This window comes from Condylura cristata, unplaced genomic scaffold (assembly GCF_000260355.1).
Source record: "Condylura cristata isolate star-nosed mole 26May11 unplaced genomic scaffold, ConCri1.0 scaffold00015, whole genome shotgun sequence".
Lineage (NCBI taxonomy): Eukaryota > Metazoa > Chordata > Mammalia > Eulipotyphla > Talpidae > Condylura > Condylura cristata.
In genome coordinates this window covers 40,228,849-40,253,235 of record NW_004567116.1, presented here as the reverse complement: position 1 = coordinate 40,253,235, position 24,387 = coordinate 40,228,849, and the positions used below count along the sequence as shown (strand labels likewise).

The 24,387-nt window shown below is 35.4% G+C and overlaps 1 protein-coding gene across 2 annotated transcripts in view; it reads right to left on the bottom strand.

Moving 5' to 3' along the window:
* The window catches only part of UVRAG (UV radiation resistance associated), a 238,662-nt gene that overhangs the window by 67,283 nt on the left and 146,992 nt on the right, over window positions 1-24,387 (bottom strand). For both annotated transcript variants that reach the window (XM_004683215.2, XM_012725607.1), the window contains one exon: window positions 6,160-6,238. In XM_004683215.2, the coding sequence (XP_004683272.1) occupies window positions 6,160-6,238 (79 nt within the window). The remainder of the gene's footprint in view (window positions 1-6,159; window positions 6,239-24,387) is intronic.

Here is a 24,387-nt window from a genome sequence, read left to right as displayed (position 1 = left end):
TTCAGATCATTCTTTGGCCTTTCACTTGATACCTTTGCATTAATTAGGATACTAATTTTATCCTTCCTGGAAACCCAAGTCTGCACATTTAGAAATTCCTCGCTGTAGTAAGTTCCAAAATTATCCTAACAATTTTTTGAAGGCCATTTCCTGAAAAAGCTTAAGCCTAAATTATGCTGGCCACTTTGAGTCCAACTAAAATGAAGTGAAATTCATTTTTAATATATATATTATTTGTCATAATTCACTTCATGCGGCTTAACAAAAATTCAAAACATTTATTTTCTGAACTAAGTCATGTATTTCATTTCAGTGGAGATGCATTCTTTAAATATTTTTCTCCCAGCAAAAAAAATGTCACTCGGGTAGGCACTAACAGAATAATTTGTTTCTTTAGTTGCTACATTTATAATTATTATAAATTATATTATTAGCTGTTAGTAGCACAGATAAAAGGAAACGAGCAGCTATGGTCCCTCAGGGTCTAGACTTTTTGTTGACCCTTCAATTATGTAAGTTTAAAACAGGAATAATACTAGCACTTTAGGTTCTCTGCAAAAGATGAAAGGTATAACATGTAGACGGCTTCTGTAACCTGAATAAGTTATATAATTTAAGTTATAATTGTTATATTTTCCATTTGGAAAGCTATTTTTGGCAATGAAAGTCCAGTTTCAGTTTAAAGTGGGAAAACATGTCCAACTGAGGTTAAAATAAGTTGTTTTATCTTGTCGACTTATCACTCTCTGGGCATTTAACAAGTACAGTGATGACTTGTCCATGATAATGACACATCATGGAACTTTTGGAAAACAACTACAGATAGGTAGAGGTAGGTAAGCAGATAGTCTCTCTTGCTCTCTCTATGTAGATATATATACTATTTCCTCAGTTAAAGTCTTCAGCTGATTGATTCAACTGATTGTCATTCTCAGGAAGAAAGAACAACCACCTTCCTCGCTGCTCATTCTTTCAGTAAGTACTGATGGAGCGCCTGAAGCGTTCCCAGGGGGCTCACACGGACTATGTGTAGATCCAAGAATAACAACCAGTAACTGCATGGTGCCAGAGCTTACAGTGTCTAAACTACAAAACACCTTCCCGACCTCCACTATCAAGTAATCTGTTTCAGACTGCCGTATACCTTAAGCAGCTCTTCCTCCACACCTCAGCTCCCCATCCTCTCTCACCAGTCAGATATTTCCATCTCTAAATGTCCAGTCGAGAGAACACACCTTTCCACTAAAGCATTCCTGCTCCGTATTGGCCAACAGGAATAACATTAACCACCTCGATAGCAAAAAATGGCCACTCCCATTTATTAAGCACCCTTTTGGGGGGCAAATCCTGAGCTGTGAACGTGACATTCATATTTTCTAGTCCCCACAATAATCCTGATGATCCAACTTGATAGAGAAAAGGGAATGGACGGAAATGATGTGCCAAAGCTCATCCGGACAGCAGGCAGGGTGCATATCTAGGTGTGCAGGAATCTAAACCCTACTACAAAACAGAACTGCACTTTTTTTCTTTTCACGTATGAAATTAAGTTTATTTATTTATTTTCTTACACCACTGTTCATTTTTGTACAGTATTTGATTCTCTCCCTAGGTGAAGTCCCTAGTTCTCCTACCACCGTAGCACCCCTAAGCCTTCACCAGTTTCTTCTGTGCTCTCCCCCATTTAGAGCCCTACCTTCACCCTCCCCGCATATGTCTCAGATCTGTGGTCAGCTTGTGATCTTTGTGATCTTGCAGAACTGCACATCGAATATGGCTTTGGATAATCTTTCTATGCCTCAGTGTCCTCATCTGTGTGATGGGAGTAATAGGAAGAATGTCAGTACTGATTGGTTAGAATTCCTCTCTTTTAGAATTGTTATGAGGATTAAATAATATTCCTAAAACACTTAAAACAGTGCCCAAAACCATATTAAAATAAATAAAATACAAAGTGCACTTTGTGTTGTAAACATTTCATATTCCACAAATGATGAAATGAGATGGAAACATGGAGAAAAAAAAAATATATATATCAGTTTACTTTATGCCTGGGTATTTGCAGAGATATTGGGAAAAACAGATATTAAAATGTTTGTCTCTAAGCAACAGACTCCCAAGTGGTTTATGTGTTTCCTTAGTATTTTGCTACAGTCTAAAACAAATTTATAGGAGATCGGATCATTTATATTATTAAAAAGTTATTTCTATTAAGAATAAAGAAAATTCATTATCTTAACGTGAAACTAAAAGCTGATGGTGAACAAGCTGTCTGAATACATTACTTCCTTATACATGGTATCCTCACTGATGCAGTTAAAACAGCAACTTAGGCTCCCTCTTTTTTTTTTTTTTTTTTAAGTTTTATTGATCTATGCATACAGAACTGGGGTACAGGCCAGAGGTGCAGGGGAGGTGAGAGGATTCACCAGAGACAGAGTGAGGAGCAGAACAGGCTGACTGATGAAGTACACTGCTCAGGGGAGCAGAGGGTGGGTTAGGAGAGGTCTGTGCGCCATGTGGGTCACCTCTGGGGCTGGAGATCGAATTCCTGCTGAAGTGGCCATAGCTTCTCAGTGCTGTGCTTTAACCTACTATGCCACCGGGGAGGACCCTCCCTCTAACTCAGTAGGAAAAGCAGTTAAGTAAGTGTTCAACAAATACCTGTTGAATCAATTAATTCATCAATTTCAATAAGTTATTTACACTGTTTGGATCAGTTTTTAGCTATGTGATAGTGCTATACCACAATCATTTTTAAAACACCTTTTGCGAATCTGCAGTATTTCTGACATTATGCTTACTAACTGAAATATGCAAAACAGATATTGTCTGTTTTCTTACAGTGCCCTTGCTCTTTGAGACCGTCATCTTTGATTCTGTCACTTTTAGCACAGAAACACAAAGGGCAAATAAACATACAGAGGTAGGGGAATATCTATCAAGCCTGTCAGATTATGTGATATAACACCGGTGTGATGGATGTAAACATCACACCAGGGATGGAAGATCATACTGTCTATAAATTCATTTAACATCTCCTGCCCTTCATTTCACTTTACAGAGTCAAGATATGGGGCACATGGATATAAAAATGTATGTCTGTTACAAAACTATAAAGTTCTCTATGAATGCTAGGAGACAGTATTATAATTTTGATTTACTATTTCTTATGATTTGAGAATTAAAAACGACTGGGCTACCTACAAATATGAATATAATATACTTCTAAACTTACCAACAATTATGGCATGACCCAGTTTTTTAAATCAATGCTAATTAAACTATACTTGCATTTTGCCATGCCTGTGCTTATAATACTACATGCTGACCAACAAAGAAGGCGATTTCCATTCAAAGTGGCTGGCACTTGAAAAATATTAGTTGCCCTAAGCAAGCTATTTTACTTTTTCACTTTCAATATCCAATCCAGCGCACACACATACCTTCAGACAGTGGTGACAGGAAGAGGGCAAGCAGGCCTCACCAATTCTCTCAACTCCTCAAACAACACTTAAGGGTTTTGACCAGAAGGCCTGTCTGTCTAAGTTTGTACTTTCAAGACTTAGGCTGGACTGATCCCAAAAACTGAAGTAACAAATATTACTAAATTCTGTCATTTCCTCTAACAAAAAAGTGATTTTACTACTACTTCTGGTTGTGATGAAAGGTCCTATTGACTATTCAAATCCTCAACCAAGTTATGGATGCAGTATTAAATGACTTCACTCCTTTTTCTCTGGTACTTTAACACATGCCAATGCTTTCATCCACCTCCACTAACGTGGTTTATAAATTACTGAGGTGGGGCCATTTTAATAGTATGATTTGTTCACATCTCTAGAGATGGAGTATAAATGAGACTGACTGAGGAGACAAACTCCCCTTTGACAACATATACTGGTATAAATAGGTATAAAAATAAACCTTCAAAAGTTGCAAATACCTTATTGATATATAAATAACAACGAATTAGGAGTCATAATAACTAATGGTTCTTTCATTTGTTATAAAGGGAAATATAAAAAATTGAGGGTAGTAAGGCCAAAGTCTAAATGAAATAAATATTTCACACAAAATAATAAGATGGGAGATGGGACAGAGTGGAGGAGGACAAAATGTTAAAGGTCACAAATTTGCTAAGTTTCTTTCTAAGGGAAAAGCAGAAGGAGCTTCCTGAATACACTCTGAAACTGAAGAAAGTCTGTTTACAAGAAGTTAACTGCCCCTCCTGTTAAAGCTGCCACAATGGTGATTTTTAAAAAAGAGAGAGCGCAAGATACCTGTTCCTAGATTAGAGTGGTTAACCTATTGTGTATAGGTTAACATTTTCAAAATGAGTGTAAAAATTAGGGAAGATAAAAATTATTACAAATTACCCACTTTTAAACATATGAATAAAGCCACTTCCGCATCTAGGTGCTTTGGTTCAACTGGGAATATAGCCAGGGCTACTTGGCGAGTGTGCCGCAGAAGCATCAAACAAGCTAGCGCTGCAATGTGTGGGGCTGACTTCCACTGCAATCAGTCAACCTCTATCTTTGTTTTACTCTCAAAACAAGATACATTCTACTTAGTGCTTCTTTATTCCATCATTTAGCATTCCTATTGGACTCGGACAAGAATTAAATTTGTATGTGTATAAATGCAAGTGTGAGGTTTTATGAGCTCCACCTTAAGCAGACTTAAGTTTCACCTGGAAGCTTCCACCAGACTTCTGACCCTAAGGCCTATGTGCTTAAAGCAAGAATTAGAAAACAGGGCAAAGATAGCTGAATCTCTAAACTCAGATCAGAACGTAAGTGAGGCCAACCCTAGCGACCTTCTGGCTTCTTCTCTGGATTCCAGTATTCATGACCTCTTTTTCAGGCTGGCCGACAGGATTGGAGGTACGCTCTAATTTACTTAGGCAAGCTTAACCTGACTAATCTTGAACAGCTCTTTCTATTAAGCACTACCTTTCCCATGATATCACAACTGTGACCAGTAGTAAGCTAAGTATTCTAGAGTCTTCTTTCTTATGTCAGATACTTTCCTAAAAAAATGGAGGGCAGAATCATCAGCAGTGGGAAAATGGCACATGGAAAAGTGGGTCATGGGCCAGAGACTGAGCAAGGCTCCTTGCTGGAGTCCAGATATATGCGGGAGTGTCAATAACAACAAAAGTAGTATGACTGAAAGCGCCAAGACTGTGAAGTTATGAAGCAAATAACTATAAAAGACTGCAAACTAGAAATCTGATACAGTCAGAAAAGGAAAAGAATCTTCAAAAAAAAAATACACTGAGGCTGGCTGAGAAGAAGAAAGGAAAAGAAGACACCATATGGAGGAATAATTATAGATCTATCAGGAATAAATGAGTCAGCCTTTAGATTTATATGGATAAAAGGAAACAATCTATAAACACAAATGCATTGCAAAGCTTACTGCTTCTATAAAAAGGAAAGGTCTCAGGATACAGCTAATAATACCTTTAAATAGCAGCCAAATCATGGATATTTCTCCATTTGATATTCCATTTGGATGGATGTTCAAAAAGAAACAAAAAGGCATTCAGCTAACTTTAATATTTATGGAATGTCTACTCTTGAAGTATAGTCAAGTATGCTAAAGAACACTGCACGTCTTCTTCAGGAAAATGCTAGCCCAAGCATTTATTAGTCTTTCTATGGCACATTATTTAAGTCTGAAACAGATACTAACTAGTGTGTTGAGACAACAACAAAAATCCAAGATGGGTTGGAAAGACCATGTGCTTGGTGTTTCTTCTGTGTCCAGGTTATTAATTGAGATCACTGAGGATTTGCCGAAGGCACTCAATTTTTACTCATAAATAACCCTCAATGCAAAATGAATCCCTAGAAGTAATCTAAGAAGGCTGATGAGAAGGAAGCTATTACTAATTAAGCTATGGAGGCTTATTACAAACAAAGTCCACGCATTCAAATATAGTCGACTAGCAAGGAACTACTCAGTGGAGGGACTCTCTGTAGTATTGATTATGGCACAAAATAAAACTGTGGTCAACAAAGAACTCTGCATTATCATTGTAAGTGATTTAAGAGCCAACTCTAGTACTTATTTATAAAGTAAGAGGGTCAGCAATCCAAAGAAGGAGATTATATGTGTGAAGGAGAGGAGTGAAGAGGAGTTACTTACCTGTGCTATATTTTTGTTCAGAAGATAGACACCATAATCAAATTGTAACTTCTCCCCTCCTTTTGGGTATAATGGAAACCTAAAAAAGGTAAAGTAGGATCAGAAGTTTCCTAAAACTTTAGTAAAACCACCTCCAAGTTGTTGATGAAATTTCTTGGATACAGCATAAATACCTGAAGACTTGGACTAGATCATTTACTTATGGTTTTTAGATTCTATTATCTTAATATCTTCACAACATGAGTCAAAATAGAACAATGGGTGCTTTGTTTCAAGGAATAATTGAACAGAGCATGCAAGTAAAGGTAAATATATAAAAAAGTGACTCACTGACTCCCAAGAAGTTGAGGCCACTGTTTTATATTTACCTATCACAAACTACCACCCCAAAATTAAGATTCTAAAATTACTTTCCTCTAATACCTTGGTGCTCATCTCTCAACATAGACTAAAAGCATGGGAAAAAGAAAGCATCTGGCAATCTATACGATTTCTTTTTCTTTTAAGGTGGGCAGTCAAATCAACAGCAGTAGGAACAAAAATTTATCACAATTTCATTTACATTTTCAGGGATGGTTATTTGGATGTTGCTTTTCCAAAGAAATGTAGTCATGACATAATGCTCTTATAAGACATTCCATTTCAATCTGATTCAATGACACAATAAGACTATGAGATCTGTGGATCTTTACAAAAATGATGTGATATTTAAGGAAAAGATTTCCTTCACTATCTTCTTTTCCCTATTCCTGCAAATGAAGAAAAGTCTAGAATATATCTATATTCTAGTCATTTTTTTCTTGATTCTCAAGACTATTTTTTGTTCTCAGAGATATTTTTGTGAACAAATAAATTACAATTTAGAAAGGATCAAGAAGAAAACTTCACCTTTTTTGGTTTTGCCAAAATGATCATTTTGAAGAGTGAAATCTTACTGAAATGAATAATTGGTGACAATTGCTGGATGGACATAATATTATTTGTATTTTAATTGCTTGAGGAAAAAAGGTTCAAAATTTAGAGAGTATTGTACTATAGGAAAATAAGGGGAAGGCAAAAATTTAAGAGTTTTATATTAAGTTCCTGATTACATAATGTTCAAAAGGTAAATTTATTGTGATATAAAATTACAGGCAGTAAGGAGTGAACAAGGTCATAAACTGTCATTATATTTATATAACAGAAGACCAAACATTTAACACACTCACCAAGAAGACACCCCTTTCACAGCAGACTAGGAATAAGGCTACCAGAAGGGGGAGGTAGTTGGGTGGGCACAAAGGGAGGAGGGAGTTTAATGGAGGATTATTATGGCTTTGGTGGTGGCTGTGGTGGGAGAACACAGATTTGTAAAACCTATACCCCTAAGAATATATTGTGATGAAAACAACATTACCTCAATAAATATAATTTTAAAAAGCTCATGCCCTTTGGAGCAACATGGATGGAGCTTGAAGGGATTATGATCAGTGAAGCCAGAAAGAACAAGAAAAATATTGAATGGGCTCACTTATAGGAGGGATGTAGAGAAAACAAACAAGGAAGGTATCAGAAAAAAAAAAGGGTTACTAAAATAAAGTAAAAATCAAAATCATGAGGCAACTATAGATCAGAGACATTCTGTAGGGGAAGAAGAGGCGTAAGAACCAGCACCAGAGACTATGGTGATGGTGCAGGGAGACGGTTTCATGGGGAAACCATACTGTGTACAAAAATGAAAACTGATGGAATGAATATATATATATATAAAGATACAGCTTTGTATTTAAAATAATAAAAAAATAAACTAGCACATGTGGGTTGGCCTGAAATTGAGATGCATACAAACAAGAGCAAATTCAGGATAAGCAAAGTACATGGTAACAATTCAAATTTGCGTGGGTATCTTGTAACGAAGCTACCTAACTGCAAAGGTAGAGCACCATAAGGGATCATCTGGAAGACTCTGTAAGAGTCTTAAAGCACTACAATGCAGTAACTGTTATTCTAGAAATCATCAGAGTATATGCATAGCTCTCCAAACCCACCAATATCTCCATTTTTAACCTACACATACAGCAACTGTTTCAAATATAGGGACAGAAACTTGAAATAAGTATAAACTGAATAAGCATACATTGTATAAATAAGCATACTGAGGCTCTAAATTCTTGAAAAAGGGTCTCAAAATATAACTTTATTACAACTTTGAGACTTCTTTATAGAAAGAGCCACAAGGTATGTGCATAATATTAAAATGAAGCCAAACCTATTCTTCTAGGGGTGAACTCCAGTGTGAACTTAAGCATGTGAGTGTGCTGATTTCCAGTGGTACACACCTGAAACTTTTATAAGTCAAAGTTAGTGCACTTGCAGGGGGAGGGAGGGGAACCCACCAAATTGAAAGACTGATAAGAACCAAAGATTTGAATACAGCAATTGTTAAGCAGCCACATTTTATTTTGCTTTCAGATTCTTAAGGGGTCACATCAAGTTGAACAGTATTACACCTTCATCTTATTTTGTAAAAGTCTATGTATTTATAGATTTATAAGTGATCTAGAAAAATGAAAACCACTTTAAAGGGTAAAACCTATTACATCAGAGGATAAGATATAAATCAAAAAATCAGAAACTCACTTTAGAAAACTGTAAAAGCTTTGATAAGAATATGGTCATTTGAGTACAAAAAGAAAAATGTGCTTAGGACCACAGATAGGACTCACTAAAGGAGAATATTACATTAAATAACTGGAAGAACTATGTATGTCCTATCATTCACTCCTAAAGAGAGGGTAATTAAAACAACCAGTATTAAATTCTATTTCAAAGCAAATTAAATTCTGTTTTCAAATGTTTGAAAAATTCCTTGATTCTACACGGCAAAAATAATGGAAAAGATTATGCATGGAGGTGATTGGAGCTCTTAGTACATAATGTTTTTGGTAGGAATAAAGAATTATGACATGACTACCCAAAAAGCAAATGTGATCTCAAGCTATAGCAACAGAAAACAGAGCAGATAATATGGTTAATTATTCTCATTACTCATTATTCTGTACAGGTTCAAACTTTACTGAGAGTTCTATGTTCCATCCTGGGAGTTCTGGAAGCCTTTTATAAGTTATATTTCTTACAGGTTTTGCAATAATCTCATTTGCGTGTAAGAAACATACAATGAAATAGAATGGTCTAGTGTTTTATGTAACTGAGAGGAACTGCCTTGCCTTTGGTCCACTTTGGTGGACGAGACAGGACCTCATTATTAGGTCTTCAATGGTAAATTCAGTTTTTTTTTTTAAAGATTTATTTATTTGTGCATACAGAACTGGGGTACAGGCCAGAGGCTCAGGGGTGGCGAGAGGCTTCACCAGAGACAGAGTGGGGAGCAGAACAGGCAGATCTACGAAGTACACTGCTGAGGGGAGCAGCGGGCAGGTCAGAAGAGGTCTGCGACACCATGTGGTCACCTCCAGGGCAGGCGGGAATCGAACTCATGCGGCAGTGGCTTTAGCTTCTCAGTGCTGCGCTTTAACCCACTGCGCCACCAGGAAGGGCTGAAATTCAGCATTTTTTTTTTTTTGCTAAGTTCTTTAGAGAAGAATAACCAGAATGATCACAGTAAAGGAAGTCTCAGAGTAAAGAGATATGGTTGAAGACATATTTAGCATGGATGATGATGGAGATGAAAGAGTGAGCAGACAGACAGTGGAGCTTGAAGTCCAGTCTAGAAAGATATTGCTGACATAATCATACTCACAAATATTTATAAATAAAGTATTGTGAAGGAAAGGAGCACTATTCCAGGAAAAATGTAGGCGAAAGACTGAGTCAAGGGTAATTTATGAAAGTGACTCTTTAAATGAGATCTCAAAGATGGGTTAGATAAAGGGCAGAAATGTTCCAATTAGAGGAAGTAGCATAAGAAAAGACCACCAGCAAGAGGAAGCATGCTACTGCAAGGAATTGAAAGAAGGCAACTTGGACTGGAGGGGAGGGGTGGCTGGAGAGGAAGCTGGATAGGAGGGTAGATTATGGCAGGGCCCTACAGACCACATCAGGTAATAGTGGGGTTTTTTTTTTTACTAAGAGAACTGTGTCCAAAGCCAGTTTGGAAAATTCTGAACCATTCAGAACTTCAAATGAAGTGTATAGCTTAACACAATGTGTTGGAGAGACTGTATAATTGGGTGTTCTCCTAATTAACCTCCTAAGTACACTGCTGAGGGGAGCAGTGGGTGGGTCAGGAGAGGTCTGCCACGCCATGTGGGTCACTTCTGGGCCTCACAATCAAACTCATGCTGAAGTGGCTTTAGCTTCTTAGTGCTGTGCTTTAACCCGCTGCGCCACCAGGGATGGCCTGAGAAATATATTTTAATGGAAAAATTTTAACTGTGGAGAAAGGTGTTCAAAATTGACCCTAAGAAATTATATGTGACTATTCAATATGCTGATTGTAGTGGTTGTTACACAAATCAATGAATGTATTCATTCAAGTTCACATGCCTATATACCACCAATAAAAAGGAAATTCTTTAATATGTCAATTAAAAAGAAACAAGGACCTGGATAGATCTTCAAATTATGGACCTTACTGTGAAATAGACTTATGAATCTCTGTCAAATATGAACTTTCTGTTTAAAGCTTTTTCTAATTTACTTGTATATCTGTTGCTCCATGTAAAACTGTGGAAAATCATAATAAAAAGATTTTTCAATCAGCAGTGAGTGCTTTGATAAATCTACCCATGCTGTCTACTAAACCTGAATATAAGAAGATGGGTGTTGATGAAGATAATTGTCAAATTTGCAGAAGTTACAGCATGAAACATTAACTGTAGTTATTTATGACTGAGATCAGTGGGTAAGTTGCTTTTATATTACAGTAAATATTCATCTTTTTCTTTTCTGTACTATATACTGCTATTAGTATTTACTGATACATATACTGATATCGAAAGATCAATAAAAGGAAGAATTCTACTTTTTTGGCTATTATTATTTGTTTCATTTCATAATCACTACTGAAATCATTTTACCCTGTAAAGAGGTGGTAAATATCCAATCTGAGTGTCAAAAACACTGTACATTCCACTGAGAAGTGATCTGAAATTGACATAGGGACCCACCGAGGGTATTCACTGCTATGAACCCAGAAAAAGGTGGTTGATGTAAGACAGAAAATCCTCCCCACGAGAAGGCTCTTAAATTGAGTGATATTTTTAGGAGTGAGCCCGTTAATTTACATTAGCAGTTGCCTACTACATTTGTATATTCAACTGCACACCATAGTTGTATACAGTTACATAGTAACAAGCTTGAAGACTTACGTATGTTATAGTCATTGCAGAGAGATTTCAGATATCACAGAGGAAAGATATCTAGAAGGGAAGTGGAAAACTAATATGTCAGAATAGAAGACGCAAATACAAAATAACAATATGGAAAATAATCCACAAAAAGAGGGTAACCAAAGTTCTCACAAGAGAATGGGGTTCTTGCCCCTCACTCTAAAACACCATCATCTTTTGGAGAAGGAAAGATCATATGTGGAAGTTCAAAAAGATTAAATTAAACGGCAGGTAATAAGATGCCATCACAAGTTTTAAAAGGAGAATTATGTAATGGAAAAGATCTATATCAGGTTATTCGCTTTGCAAATATTATATATACTTCTTTACACAGTGCTGCACTAAAAAGAGAATGGAACTTCAGGGAAATAGAATTCCAGATAATTTCAGAAAGATGGTTAAAAATAACCCCTACTTTTTCCCTGGGCAAGTTAGAGGGTTGGATAAACTGTTAAAGAATTCAATGTCAACTTCCCTGTAGAAAGCTCCCAATTTTTCAACACGCTTTTGGTAACTGAGAACAGTACAAAATTAAAGGATGGAAACCATGTCTTTTTTAATAGTCAATTCTGTAAAATAAAAGTTCTGCCAAGTAAATCAAAATCACATTCCACAACATTAACAGCCACCCTGCATTCGCCTGAGCTTACTAGCACCTGTTTCCCTGCAAAATCTGTAAATGTTTAAAAAAATAAAAAAACAATTAGCATGCAAGGTACATAAACCTGACATACTTGGTAATACCAGAAGATATTTCCATCTGGAACATGAATTTGCAAGAAAAACATTCACCATATTAAATTTCTAAAGACAATGTCACAATGAATGCAGTTATGATATAGGTTTCTTAAATAAGCCACTTTCTTGTACAGTTCTAAGAATATAATAAGTGCTTAATTCTTCATATTAAAATTATTTAATTACAATATCTAATTCTGGGAGGAGAGGCAGAGGAAAGCAGAAGGGAGATTAGATGTGATAAATTAATTCTTTGAAGTGGGAGAGGCAAGGTTCCAGATGCCAGTTTTGCTACCTATTTGCAGTATAAACTTGAATACACTACTCTGAAACTGTTTCCAAAACTCTAAATGGGTTACATGATACTAATCTTTTAGAATAATTGTGAGAAGTAAACAAAATGGTTACTTTATTTTCACTATGCTACATTTCCCCCACCTTCCCGCAAGGGAAGTCACGGTATTTTGTTCATTTTCTGTCTCCTGAAATCACAAAGCATTCTTAAGAACCTGGTACTTCCTACCCTATATTTAACTGTTTAGACAAATGCCTTTGAGGACATGGATGTTAAATTCTGAATCTTATTCACAGTAGGTCTTCAACAAATATCTGCAAGTAACTGAGAAAAAGAATAACTGTGAACATGAATTCAATACCAAATGACTATGATCTAAACAAACAACCCTGTGAATTAAAAAAATATTTTAAAGTTCAGAAATACATTCATAAACAAGATAAAAAGTCAGACAAACTAATACTCCCTAGAAATCTGATTGTGGAATTGAGGCTGTCAAACAGGGAGGAGAGGAGGGGATTACTGAATATCTATCATGGTTTTGGCATCACACTTAGCATACATTATCCATACCACCCAGGCAATTGTCCTATAGGCGTCATCATTAGGGTGCCCACCGTCACATGGTCTTTCCTAACACTCAACTATGACAACCGATCCCACCCTACCTCATTCCTGCCTTGAGTCTGGATCCATTATTCCGCTCCCATGTGTTTTCACAGAATCCTATACACTCTTACACAGTACCTTTTATCCTGTATTAGAACTGTTTATCCCCTTGAATCTTCCACAAAAACTGAAACTGTGAACATAAGTCATTAGTTCTGTATCTCAGCATCTGGAGCTCATTTGGGGAATGAAGGAAAGAATGAGTGTATGGACGAAGTGGTGAAGTTAGAATTCCAACTCCTGCCTATTAGCCTCCTAATCCTATGCTTGGAGTTTTACCTCATGGTTCTCCTCTAATAAAAACCCCATTTTGTGAATTTGTATTATTTTGTGAGTTGCACTTATCCAAGATTTCTATAAAATTTGTGGGATCTCTTCATCTAACAAATCAGATGTTTATAACCAAATTATTACCAAATCCATCTTCTGATTTGATAAGCATGAAATCCAGCTTTTATATGACAGCATTCTGGGTTTAGCACTAATTCAAAAAGTCATAGTTTGTCAACACCAACAACTACAGACCTCATTAAAGTCCAAAGTGTAACTTATAAAGTTCTAGAAACAAACCCGCACACATGCCATTTTGGGGACTTATAGAACAGAAATTGAATTTAAAAATTTGGAAGTAAATCCATAAGTTTTTGAAATATCCACTTTATTTCACTGAATTGATTTTCAGTAACTGTACATAAATCTGCTAATTATATAAGTTTAAATGGTTAAGTTCAGATCTTCTATCGTAAAGCCTAAAAACTTTTACCTGTGTTCTGCATGTCAAAACTCAAAGTTATGTGCATAGATTAACTAAAATCAGTTTTCTAGAATGAATATGCTGTTTAGGAATTCCATATATTCAAAATATTTGAGAGGCTGATTTTGATTAGAAATTGCAAAAGGAAATCTCCTCAACTCATCATTTTGGCCAATTTCAGAATACAAAAAACAACTTACATGTCCCCATGACATTGTTTAGATACAACGTCCCAGGAGAGGGAAACTCCAGAGCATCACTAATCTGACAGCAACCAGTACAAACATCTAGGTTGTCATAATCAATCTGCTTTAATTATCCACAAGTTTTTCCCATTTCTGACCAGTCATTTGTAGTTGACCTCTGACAAGTACTTACAAGTCATCGAAATCTCATTTTATTTTATAGCCTCATATTTGTTATTGGGCTAATCTTTACCTGTTCTACATCACACAACAGCTTAAATATTTGAATGGCCCAGCAATAAATTTCCATGGTCCCCCTGGGTCAGTCAGATGTTAGCTGTTAAGTAAAGCTAAAAGGATCTATGCTTCATAAATTTCCTTCAGGGTCCACATTTGCTCTTACAGACTAGGCTTTCAAGCCCAAACATCTTTATAGCTATGTGCAGTGATTTATTAACTCCTCCTTGTTTTTATCCAAAAAGATCAATCACATATGTATCAATAAGCTGGTGTGCTGGTGACTGCTTTTTATTGTACATATAACCACCTGCCTTTAATACAAACTTGAGTCTAAAGCTTTTGTAAGCGCTTGCTGGATTTTAACAACCTTCACCTGTTTCTAATTTGGTATATAACATATGGTTTAGCTCTGCTATTTAGTTCTAAGCCAGCCTTTCCTCTTATGGACCCAACAATATAAAAGAAAACAAATTCAAAGCACAAAAACTTAAATTTGGAGAATCTCTCTCTCCCTCTCTCCTCTCTCTCTCTCTCTCTCTCTCTCTCTCTCTCTCTCTCACACACACACACACACACACACACACACACTTACTTGCCCAATTACTTTTGAAAAGCACTTGTAACAAATAACAGTACATTATTTTACAGTTACGCATTATTACATTTTTTTGCAAACAAGTAGATATGCCCTACATTATTATTCTTGAGGGGTCTAAGAATCATGTTTAAACTGAAAAATGATGTTTAATCTCGATCACAAATAGACAGTATCCATACCTAGCTGCATGTGAGGTCAGGGAAAAGAATTCCTGCTTTTACATTTAAGAAATCTATTTGGTTCGTTGAAACCTAGGTTTTCTTTTTCCTTTCCTTTATCCCTCTGAAAAGAAGACCAAACATTTAAGAGGTAGATTGCCAGCAGACAGAGCACAACAACCTATCTCAGCATGGTAAAGTCAATATGAAAATTAAGAGTGTCTGGGTGATAGCACAAGGAAGAGTAAATCCTCAGGAAAAAATGACTAATAGAAATGTCTAGGAGAGGCAGAGAAGTCAACACAACCTCCCACAGCTCTACCAGACTTCTTTCCTACACACACGGACTTTTCCAGTTATGAGGGACCTGACAACGCTGGCCACAGCTGGCATTTGCGCCCCTCCCCCCCTTCAAATCCTCTCACCCTCTCAGGCCCAGTGCAAATACTCCCAACCACCAGACGTCTTTCCAAGTCAGAACAAATGGCGCTTCCATAGGACTTATCAGTACTTGCCAATCATTTGGAGGCATGTAATCACTTTAGGTTTTACAATAATGTATTTCTATGCCTCTCTCTTGTACAATGATCTAATAAAGCAGGCACTGAATAAATGTTCACTGAATTGTATAAAGTAGGTTTATAGGCAAATGTTTTGTATAAATGAAACATATAAAATGTTACTTTATTTTTATCAAAATGTATAAGCACATGGTTTGTAAAGTCAACCTACTCTTCAAACATGATAGTAAGAACATTTGTTGACATGTTTATTAGCTTATAGCTTAATTCTACCCTCAATTCTTAGATTAAAGAGGCAGTTACTCTCAAAACTTTTAAGCTTCTTTTCTTGGCACTTACCCTACATGTATCTAATTAATTTCCTTATATTCGTGTTTCTTAATTCTATGGGTTTAAAAATAACCTAATGGCAACATATTGGGGAAGATGAGGATTTAGCTCTTAAACATTTTACCCCCCTCTCTTCCCCTACTATTCTCTCAGCAGGGTCAGAGTCACAATTTTTGGTTAAATCAATATGTATCGTTACAGCAATGTAACAATGAAATGATTATTTGAGCTGAGCCATCTAATTTATAAATTTATTGCTTATTGTTATATATTAATTTTACCTTTTAAACTTTTCTTCCTCTGGAGTTAATAACCATCCAATTTCTTCATTTGCTGAATTTATTCATGTACTTCTCACTAACTTATTCCCTGACTCCTTGAAAACAATAAAAATTCCCTCTCATTATAGCTAAAAACATTAGATAATTAGAGTTTTATTACTCCTCTAAGAGCCTAATTACAAGAATTTCATTTTTAACAATTTAATATCAATTTCTTTGTTTTTAATCCCTGTTAGACTCAAGTTCTGTGTTTTACATGATTAATTTTCATTTACTTTTCTTATAAACTTACTCATTTTAAAATTGAGTAATGTTATGAACACCTCCATCAGGTATCAGTGTCAACCTTGTGGCAGGGGCTGCTGATTGACCCTAATACTCATTTACTTCTGTAACTATGGTTACAGAACCCCTAAAATGTAGTTGTATACTCAGAAAAAAACTCCAGTCTCTTATGGAGGCTGGAGAATGTGGAAGTGTTCAAGGAGAACAGAGAACCCATTTTCCTGATGGTTGAATAATGACTGTATATACTCCAACAACCATCTTTGGCAGATGAGGGCCACATCTTAGGGATGCAGAACAGGGAGCTTAAGGCGCCTGTATTTTCTGAAGCATTTGTGGAATTGCCATTCCAGCTGGATTACTGATTCCTGGATTTTTATGTGCCATAATAAAATTTTATATGTTTAAGTCATTGTTAATTTGAGGTTTCCATTGCTACAGACAAATCCCAAACTGATACTATTTCCCCAAACTGAAGCTGGAAAATAACTTGCTCAAAGTTAGGGTGAGGAGGAAGAGAGCTAGAATTGTAACTCAGATCTTAAAGTTCATATTTTTAGTGTCTTGTTATTACAATACAAAACACAACACAACAAAAGAAAACCAGATAGCTATAAACCAGAGATATCCTACAGGGGAGGAGGACAGAGAGGGATTGGAAGGAGGGAGGAATGTGGGGGCTGTGGTGATGATGGGTGGGTGAAGTGGGGGAGGGGAGAAGTAAACATTGTTTTAAAATGAACAATAATGTAAATAGATATATAAATAAATTTAAAAAAATTCCTAGAAGCTGAAAAAAAAGGAAGTTGATACTTTTAGTTACAGAATTTCTTCAAGTTCCTAGAACCGGAAATGCATATATGTCATGGCTTGAGTTTTGAGCATGACTTGATTACTGTTCAAAAAAGAACAATCCAAATTTATTAGTCAGTGTTTTCTCACTCTTCCACCATAGACAAAAAAAAAAGTGTTTTGTAAATTTTGCTTAGATAAATGAAGGGAACAAACATGTTTTGAAATCGTTCAAAATAAGTTTTTCACCAAACATGGATAATTTAAAATGTAGGTTTTAGTGCCTATAGATACTTTATAAAAACACATACCAATACATTAAGATGTTCTTAAAAAGAAAAACAAGACAATGATTTCAAATACAACACATTGTGACACAGTGACTGTTTATTAACTGAATACTAAACTTGATTTTTGATCACTAGCTGAGAGAGATTTCCCAGTTGTCCCTCAACAATAATCATTCCTACATCTTGGTTGCTAATGTTTACACAGCTCATCTGGTACTCCTTTGAAATCTTTCTTTTAAATTAGAGAATAACAAGCCTGTAAGTATATACCTACTACCTAGACTTGATCATTGATATTCTTTATAAATTTAGTTAAAAAAAATAAAACATTACAGATAAATTGAGCCTCTTTTGTACCTCCCATCTCTACGACCACCCCATTTTTGCCATTGTTTAAGATGCTCTTATGACAGAAAACCCAAATCAACTCACTTAAATAAAAATGATGACAGATAGCTTGCAATATTGACTAATTCAGGAGCCTGGTGGCCTTACCTACAACCCGTTTTTCCCTAGTTTCCACCCTACCATCCTTAGAAGACTGGAATAGGCCCATTCATGGCAAAAGGAAAAAAAAAATTGGTTGCTATAAATCCAGGTGCCCTCTATAGGAAGAGCATGTAGTAGATGACAGACTTTTTGCCTTTGTCTTTTCTATAAATGTGTATTTTATTTATGGTACATTTTAAAGTATATAATGGACAACACACAGATAAGTGAAAACCCATTGAATTTTCACAAAATACTCCCATGAAACCAGTACTCAGATAAAGAAACAGAATATTGCTAGCACTCAATCACATCTCTCTCAGTGCATAAAACCATTCCTAGGAATACCAGAGAATTGGCCAGAAGTGTAGAATTTATACCTGAACCAATAACTGGTGAGTGCGAACGGATTACCATGCTGGGTGAAAGGTCAACGGTGATTGTCTCCTGGGGATTAGGACCCAACTTATATATAGCAAATGAAAAATGACAAAAATGAAGCTCTGATGATAAACAGGAAGCTAAGAGTGGCTGAGGGCAGACGACGACATGTCCTAGTCTTTCCTACAAGCCACTAGTTCTATAAATTGTGGACATCTGTCTCTATCACTTTTTCTACTTTCAAAATTCAAATGTTTACAATGAATAGGATTGGACCATCCATCTATCATTCTACAGCTCACTGTTTTCACTCAATATTGTTTTCTTAGACTTACTTTCTGCTGGAGACACACACAGTACATTCCTTTGAAATCAGTTAAGTTTTTTGTCTTTATGGATAGCCCAGATTATATTTCTCCTCTCCTTTACTGTTCAGGGGTTTAGGCTACACAGCTTCTGATTTTTTTCATGATGCAACATTTACCATCTTGCCTTGAACAAGTTTCTCTAGTATGTATGCACAGTTTAAGTATGCCCCATTTTATCGGTACCTACTACACAGCTGCCACTTAACTCTAGAGAACAATAAGTATATAGCCTTGGAAGGAAATTCCTTGGCCTCTCTGCGACTCAGTTTGACACATCAATACAAGGGAGGTAATAATAGAATTAATCTCATGCTGTTTTTGTGATAATTAATGAAAAAATAAATAATTTAGAATAGTACCTAAAATAAACAAGAGGCACTGTAATCTTCTGAGAGATTAGTATAGCTGTTATTAACATTTTGTATTTCTAGAATAGAGTACAGGGTTTATTCAAATCTGAGTTTTTATTATGTTGACTAAGTTAACCTGAAACAATTTTCTATGTATCTCCAGCCTAGAGTGGAACTAAAAAATAAATATGCATGAGATTTGGAAGACAGAGTAATGAAGACTGAAGCAAGAAGACTGAAGACAGAAGTTAATGATTAAACACTGTCAGAGACACACAGGGGCCTTCAGAGTCCACCTGATGACTGTGTTCACCTTATACATCTAGCTCTCATTTCAAACTCCAGCCCTGTTGTCAAGTGACTCCAGCCTACTACAAGATGCAGTGGAAACATCTTCCATAGATGTCTTTACCTGCTGTCCTTCTGGATCGCACTCAGAAGCTGAGCCAGAGCTTCTGAAGAGCCATTTTCAGGACTTTGATCCCCAACTCCTCCTTCTGTACTCTTCTCTAGCTTCTCTCACAGTAAGATTTACTCCTATAATAAATTCCTTATACCATAGTACTCAGTGATGCTGCCTTCTTGACTGCTATAACAACTTTGATAATTTTTTTATTCCTTTTAATTACTGAATCATAAACTTTATTATAACACCTGGTTGGTGTCTTTCTGTTTGCTATTTCTGTGCTAAAGTTTTCACACACTAATTTATAAAATAAAATTTTATTGATTTCTCTGGCAGAAAGAAGGGATTTCCTTATGATTTTCTGAACAAAATCTCAAAAAAAATTAGGGAATTCTATTTTTTTCATTAAAAAATATATTCATTTTATCAACCTTCATTTTTGTATAATGTATGGCTTCCTGTGAAATTCCCACCACCAATTCACCTGTGCACCATCACTTAGTTATTTGTGCTCTTCCCACCCCTGTCCTGATCCTTCCCCCTCCTCCTCCTCAACACAATATCTCTGATCTAAGTTGTCTGATGATTTTGAGTTTTACTTTATTATAGTTACTCCCCTCCTCCAACTCCTTTTTTGTTTTCTCTATCTTCCTACCATAAGTGAGACCATTTGATATTTTTCTTTTATTTTGTGGCTTATTTGCTGAGCATAATCCCTTCCAGCTACATCCATGTTGCTGTAAAGGGCATGAGTTTATCACTTTTGATTGCTGAGTAGTATTCCATTGTGTAAATATAGCACATCTTCTTGATCCAGTCATCTATTTGGGGACATCTGGGTTGCTTCCATAGCTCACCTATTGTAAATTGTGCTGCAATAAATATAGAGGTGCAGGTATCCTTTTGAGTTAATATTTTTGTATCTTTTGGGTAAATTCCTTATACCAGCAAGAATGTCACAAATTAAAAAACTAGCAATAACAAATGTTGGCAAGGATGTGGAGAAAAAGGAACTCTCCTACATTGCTGCTGAGAATTCTATTTATTTTTGATAAAATGGTGGCAGAATGAAGATGCCAGGCTTACTTCCTCCACATATTCACAATTAACCTGCAGCAGAAAAAAAGCAAATAATCCCCTTAAGGTAAAGTTAACACTATAATATGTAATAGGAACAACAGTCCTGGCAGAAAGGAACAAAAAAGGCATTAATTGAACTGTGTTTGCAGCAATACCAGGGTGGTACAATTCAAATGGGAGGGAGCTGGCATTTGAAGCCCACTTACAACAACTGACTCAGAGGTACATAAATACACTTAAGGATTATCGAATCTACTATCTCCATCTAGGAGTACTACATTTACTGGAAGTTAAAGTATTTATGGTTCTAAGTATTTTCTATGTTTATGTAACATCTTGGTGATAGAAAACCCAAAAGAGAAATCCAAGAACATTGGAGTGAGAGAAACCAGAGCCAAAATATAGGGGAATACACACCAAAGAAAATAGAAATAATCTGCAAAAAGACTTCTAAGTATATTCAGAATTCTTAAAGATAAAAGAGAAAATATACATAAAACAAGAATAAGATTTTATAAATAAGTATTAGGCAGTTGTGGCTCACAAAGTAGACTTCTTTAAAAAAATCATGTTGGCAAAGAAAAATCCATATACTTAACAAAAAACCTACATAAGATAGTGGACTAGACTTTGATTAGGAACATAAAACTGTGGAAACAGATGGTGTGAGTTTGAATCCAAACTTTTCTGCAAAAGTATGTATATGTATGTGTGAATGATAGCAAACAGTTACTTTTATTTATTTCCTTTCACCCTCTCTTGTATTTCCTTGGCAATTTTTGCTTCTGTTTCCCTCTTCACTTGAGAAACCTCACTTTATTAATGTATGACGGTTTCTATAGGTATTTTACTTTGCTGAATTGTCCACTATGTAAAGGTCCAATATTTGTCCTAGCTATAGTAGGTAGTGTCCTGTAAACATGGAGAGCATATATAGTTGAGGTGATGGTTTCATGTACTTTGGATTGATGTCCAAGAGTCAGAAAGACATCCATGCTCACAGATGAGGAGAAACAATATAATTAAATTACCCTACTCAAAGCAGTATATAAGTTTAATGTAATCCTCATCGATAAACCAAAAATACTCTTTGTAAAGAAAGTGAACCAAAAAAACTGAACTTTATATGGAACTAGAAAAGGCCTCAAATAGCAAAGTAAAAGTCCTGAGGAAAAAAGGAGAGAAAAAGAAACTTAGTGGTATCTAACTTTAAAGTGTACTACAAAGCAGCAGTCTAAAAAACTATATGGCATTGACATAAAAACAGGCACATGAGATTTGGTGATGGGAAGCCCACAGGGATTACAACTGAGATGGAAAAATGCAAAAATGATGTAAAAATAAGCTATCATATTATTTAAAAAATTAATTAATTAAAAAACAAAAAACAGGCACATGGGTCAATGAACCAGTATCAAAAGCCCAGAAATAAATCCTTGAATATCAATACTTAATTTATTACAAAAGCTTGATCTATAGAATGGGAAAAGAGTCTCTTTAATAAGAAGTGCTGGGAAAACTGGAAGGACACATGTAAAAGAATTAACTTGGATCATCTCTGACTAAATGCACAAAATAAATTCTAAATAGATTAAAAATTTATATCTAAGCCCCAAACAATAAAATACATTGACAAAAACACTGACATGTTCCATGACATTTTAGAAAATGTTAAACATTGTTTTTTGGAGACTTGACCCTTATGGCCAGGGAAATATAATATAAAACAAGATAACCGGAATTACCTTTAATTTAGGATACAGACTGAAAAAAACTCAAATAAGTTTTTACACAGCAGATAAAAAAAATGTATATATGACAAGTGGTCCAAGATATAGTAAAAAAAAGAAAAAAAACTTGTGAAATTCAACAACAGAAATAACCGAAGCAGTAGATGTAAACATATGTAATTCACCAAAGAGGATATTCAAAAGGTGAAAGGATAAATGGAAAAATGTCCATCATCACCTCAAACAGGAGGTTCACAATGAGATACCACATCTCACCTGTGAGAATGGCACATAATAAACCCCAACAACAAGCACTGACAAGAATGTGGGGGAAGAGGAACCCTACTACATTGCTGGTACAAATGTAAACTAATAAAACTTGCAATGTATTCACAAGACAAGGTGGAAGAGGTTAAGACTGGAGTATAATAAGTAGAAGTCTTGAACAATGTAATTTTTGTTGTTTCTCAAATTAGATAAATAAACTTGGAAAGCGTGTTCATTTCCTTTAGTCTGTATATGTTTTATAAAAAACGTCTACCATAAAGTATATTCATATGGCAGATTTTCAGTATTTACAGGATTAATTTTAAATCAATCATTTCTTCTAAAGAAGAAAAGATTGTTGTAGTTGTTTATGTTGGTCATCATTGTAGTCTAAAAACCTAGAACAATGCCTCTTGTACAACATATATTTACTTAACTTAACATTGAGAGAATGAGCCAGTGATTGAGTAGATTCATTTGTATATTTATAATTCTGAGACCATGAACCTTCCTGAGAACGATTTAATAATACAAAATGGAGTTAAGTTTCTACTGAAACTTACATAATAAAAAGCTTTTTAAAAAATGACACAAAATGATAAGGAAAACAGCTTTAAATTAATTGTGATCAATTTCGATCCTCCTAGGATGGGATGCCTACATTTCCCTTAGTACTTGCTGAGGGAAAATCACATGCTTTTTGCCCAACTCCCTTTCAACCAACTTATGAATCTCCCACTTTGTAATTTTGCAGAAAACACAAATATTGAAAAAAAAAACAAAAAAAAATTATTCTGTCTCTCACAAACAGAACACCATTTAGCAAATTCAGTACTAGGAGGTGGCTTCTAAAAAGGGTTTCCTCTAGTAAGTAACTTTTTTAAAACCAGAAATGGCTACTGCACACTCGAATATAAATGTTCCTATATGGAATATCTTACAACAGAAGTTTTTGCAATAAATTCATTCGTCATCTACACTTTAAAAAAGAGTTTTAGTATAGATGTCAATCAAACACCAAGAGAGCTGTCATTTCTCATTAACTTACCAACCTTCTATTTATACAAATTAAAATAACAAAATGCTCCAGTTGCTTACTGGTGTGTTTAATTAACTTACAGCAGTAAATTCCTATAACTAACTACAGTTAACACTTCTAGTATTTCATCACTAGATTCTCCACATCATGAACCTGGCAACCATCGTTTATATTAATGGGAGTTACTAACAAGGAGCATGAGAAAAATTAATTCTTTTGTAACTCTTAAAGGTTTCCAATAATACAAATAAGTAGCACTCAAAATTCTATGCACTATTAGCATCAGTATTTGCTCAAAAGGAAAGAGAGAGAGCTACTACTACCACTATGAATTTAAAGCCAATCAAGAGGCAAGAATGAGTGCATGAAAAGGACATGAACGAAGAGGAAACGCAACAATCCACAGCACCCTGTGCTCATAAAGAGAAAGGAAACAATATGCAAAGAAATGTCTAGTGTAGTCTTACAGGAAGCAGTTTTAAAAAAATAATGTTGCACAGGAATGATTACTCTGTGGGTAATTTTATAAGAGAGAGGGATTTTAGAAAATAAATATTAGTAGGGAAAGAAGAAGCAAAACTTTCCTTATTTGCAGACGATATGTTAATTTACATGGAAAACCCTAAAAACTCCACAGAGGAACTAATCAAAA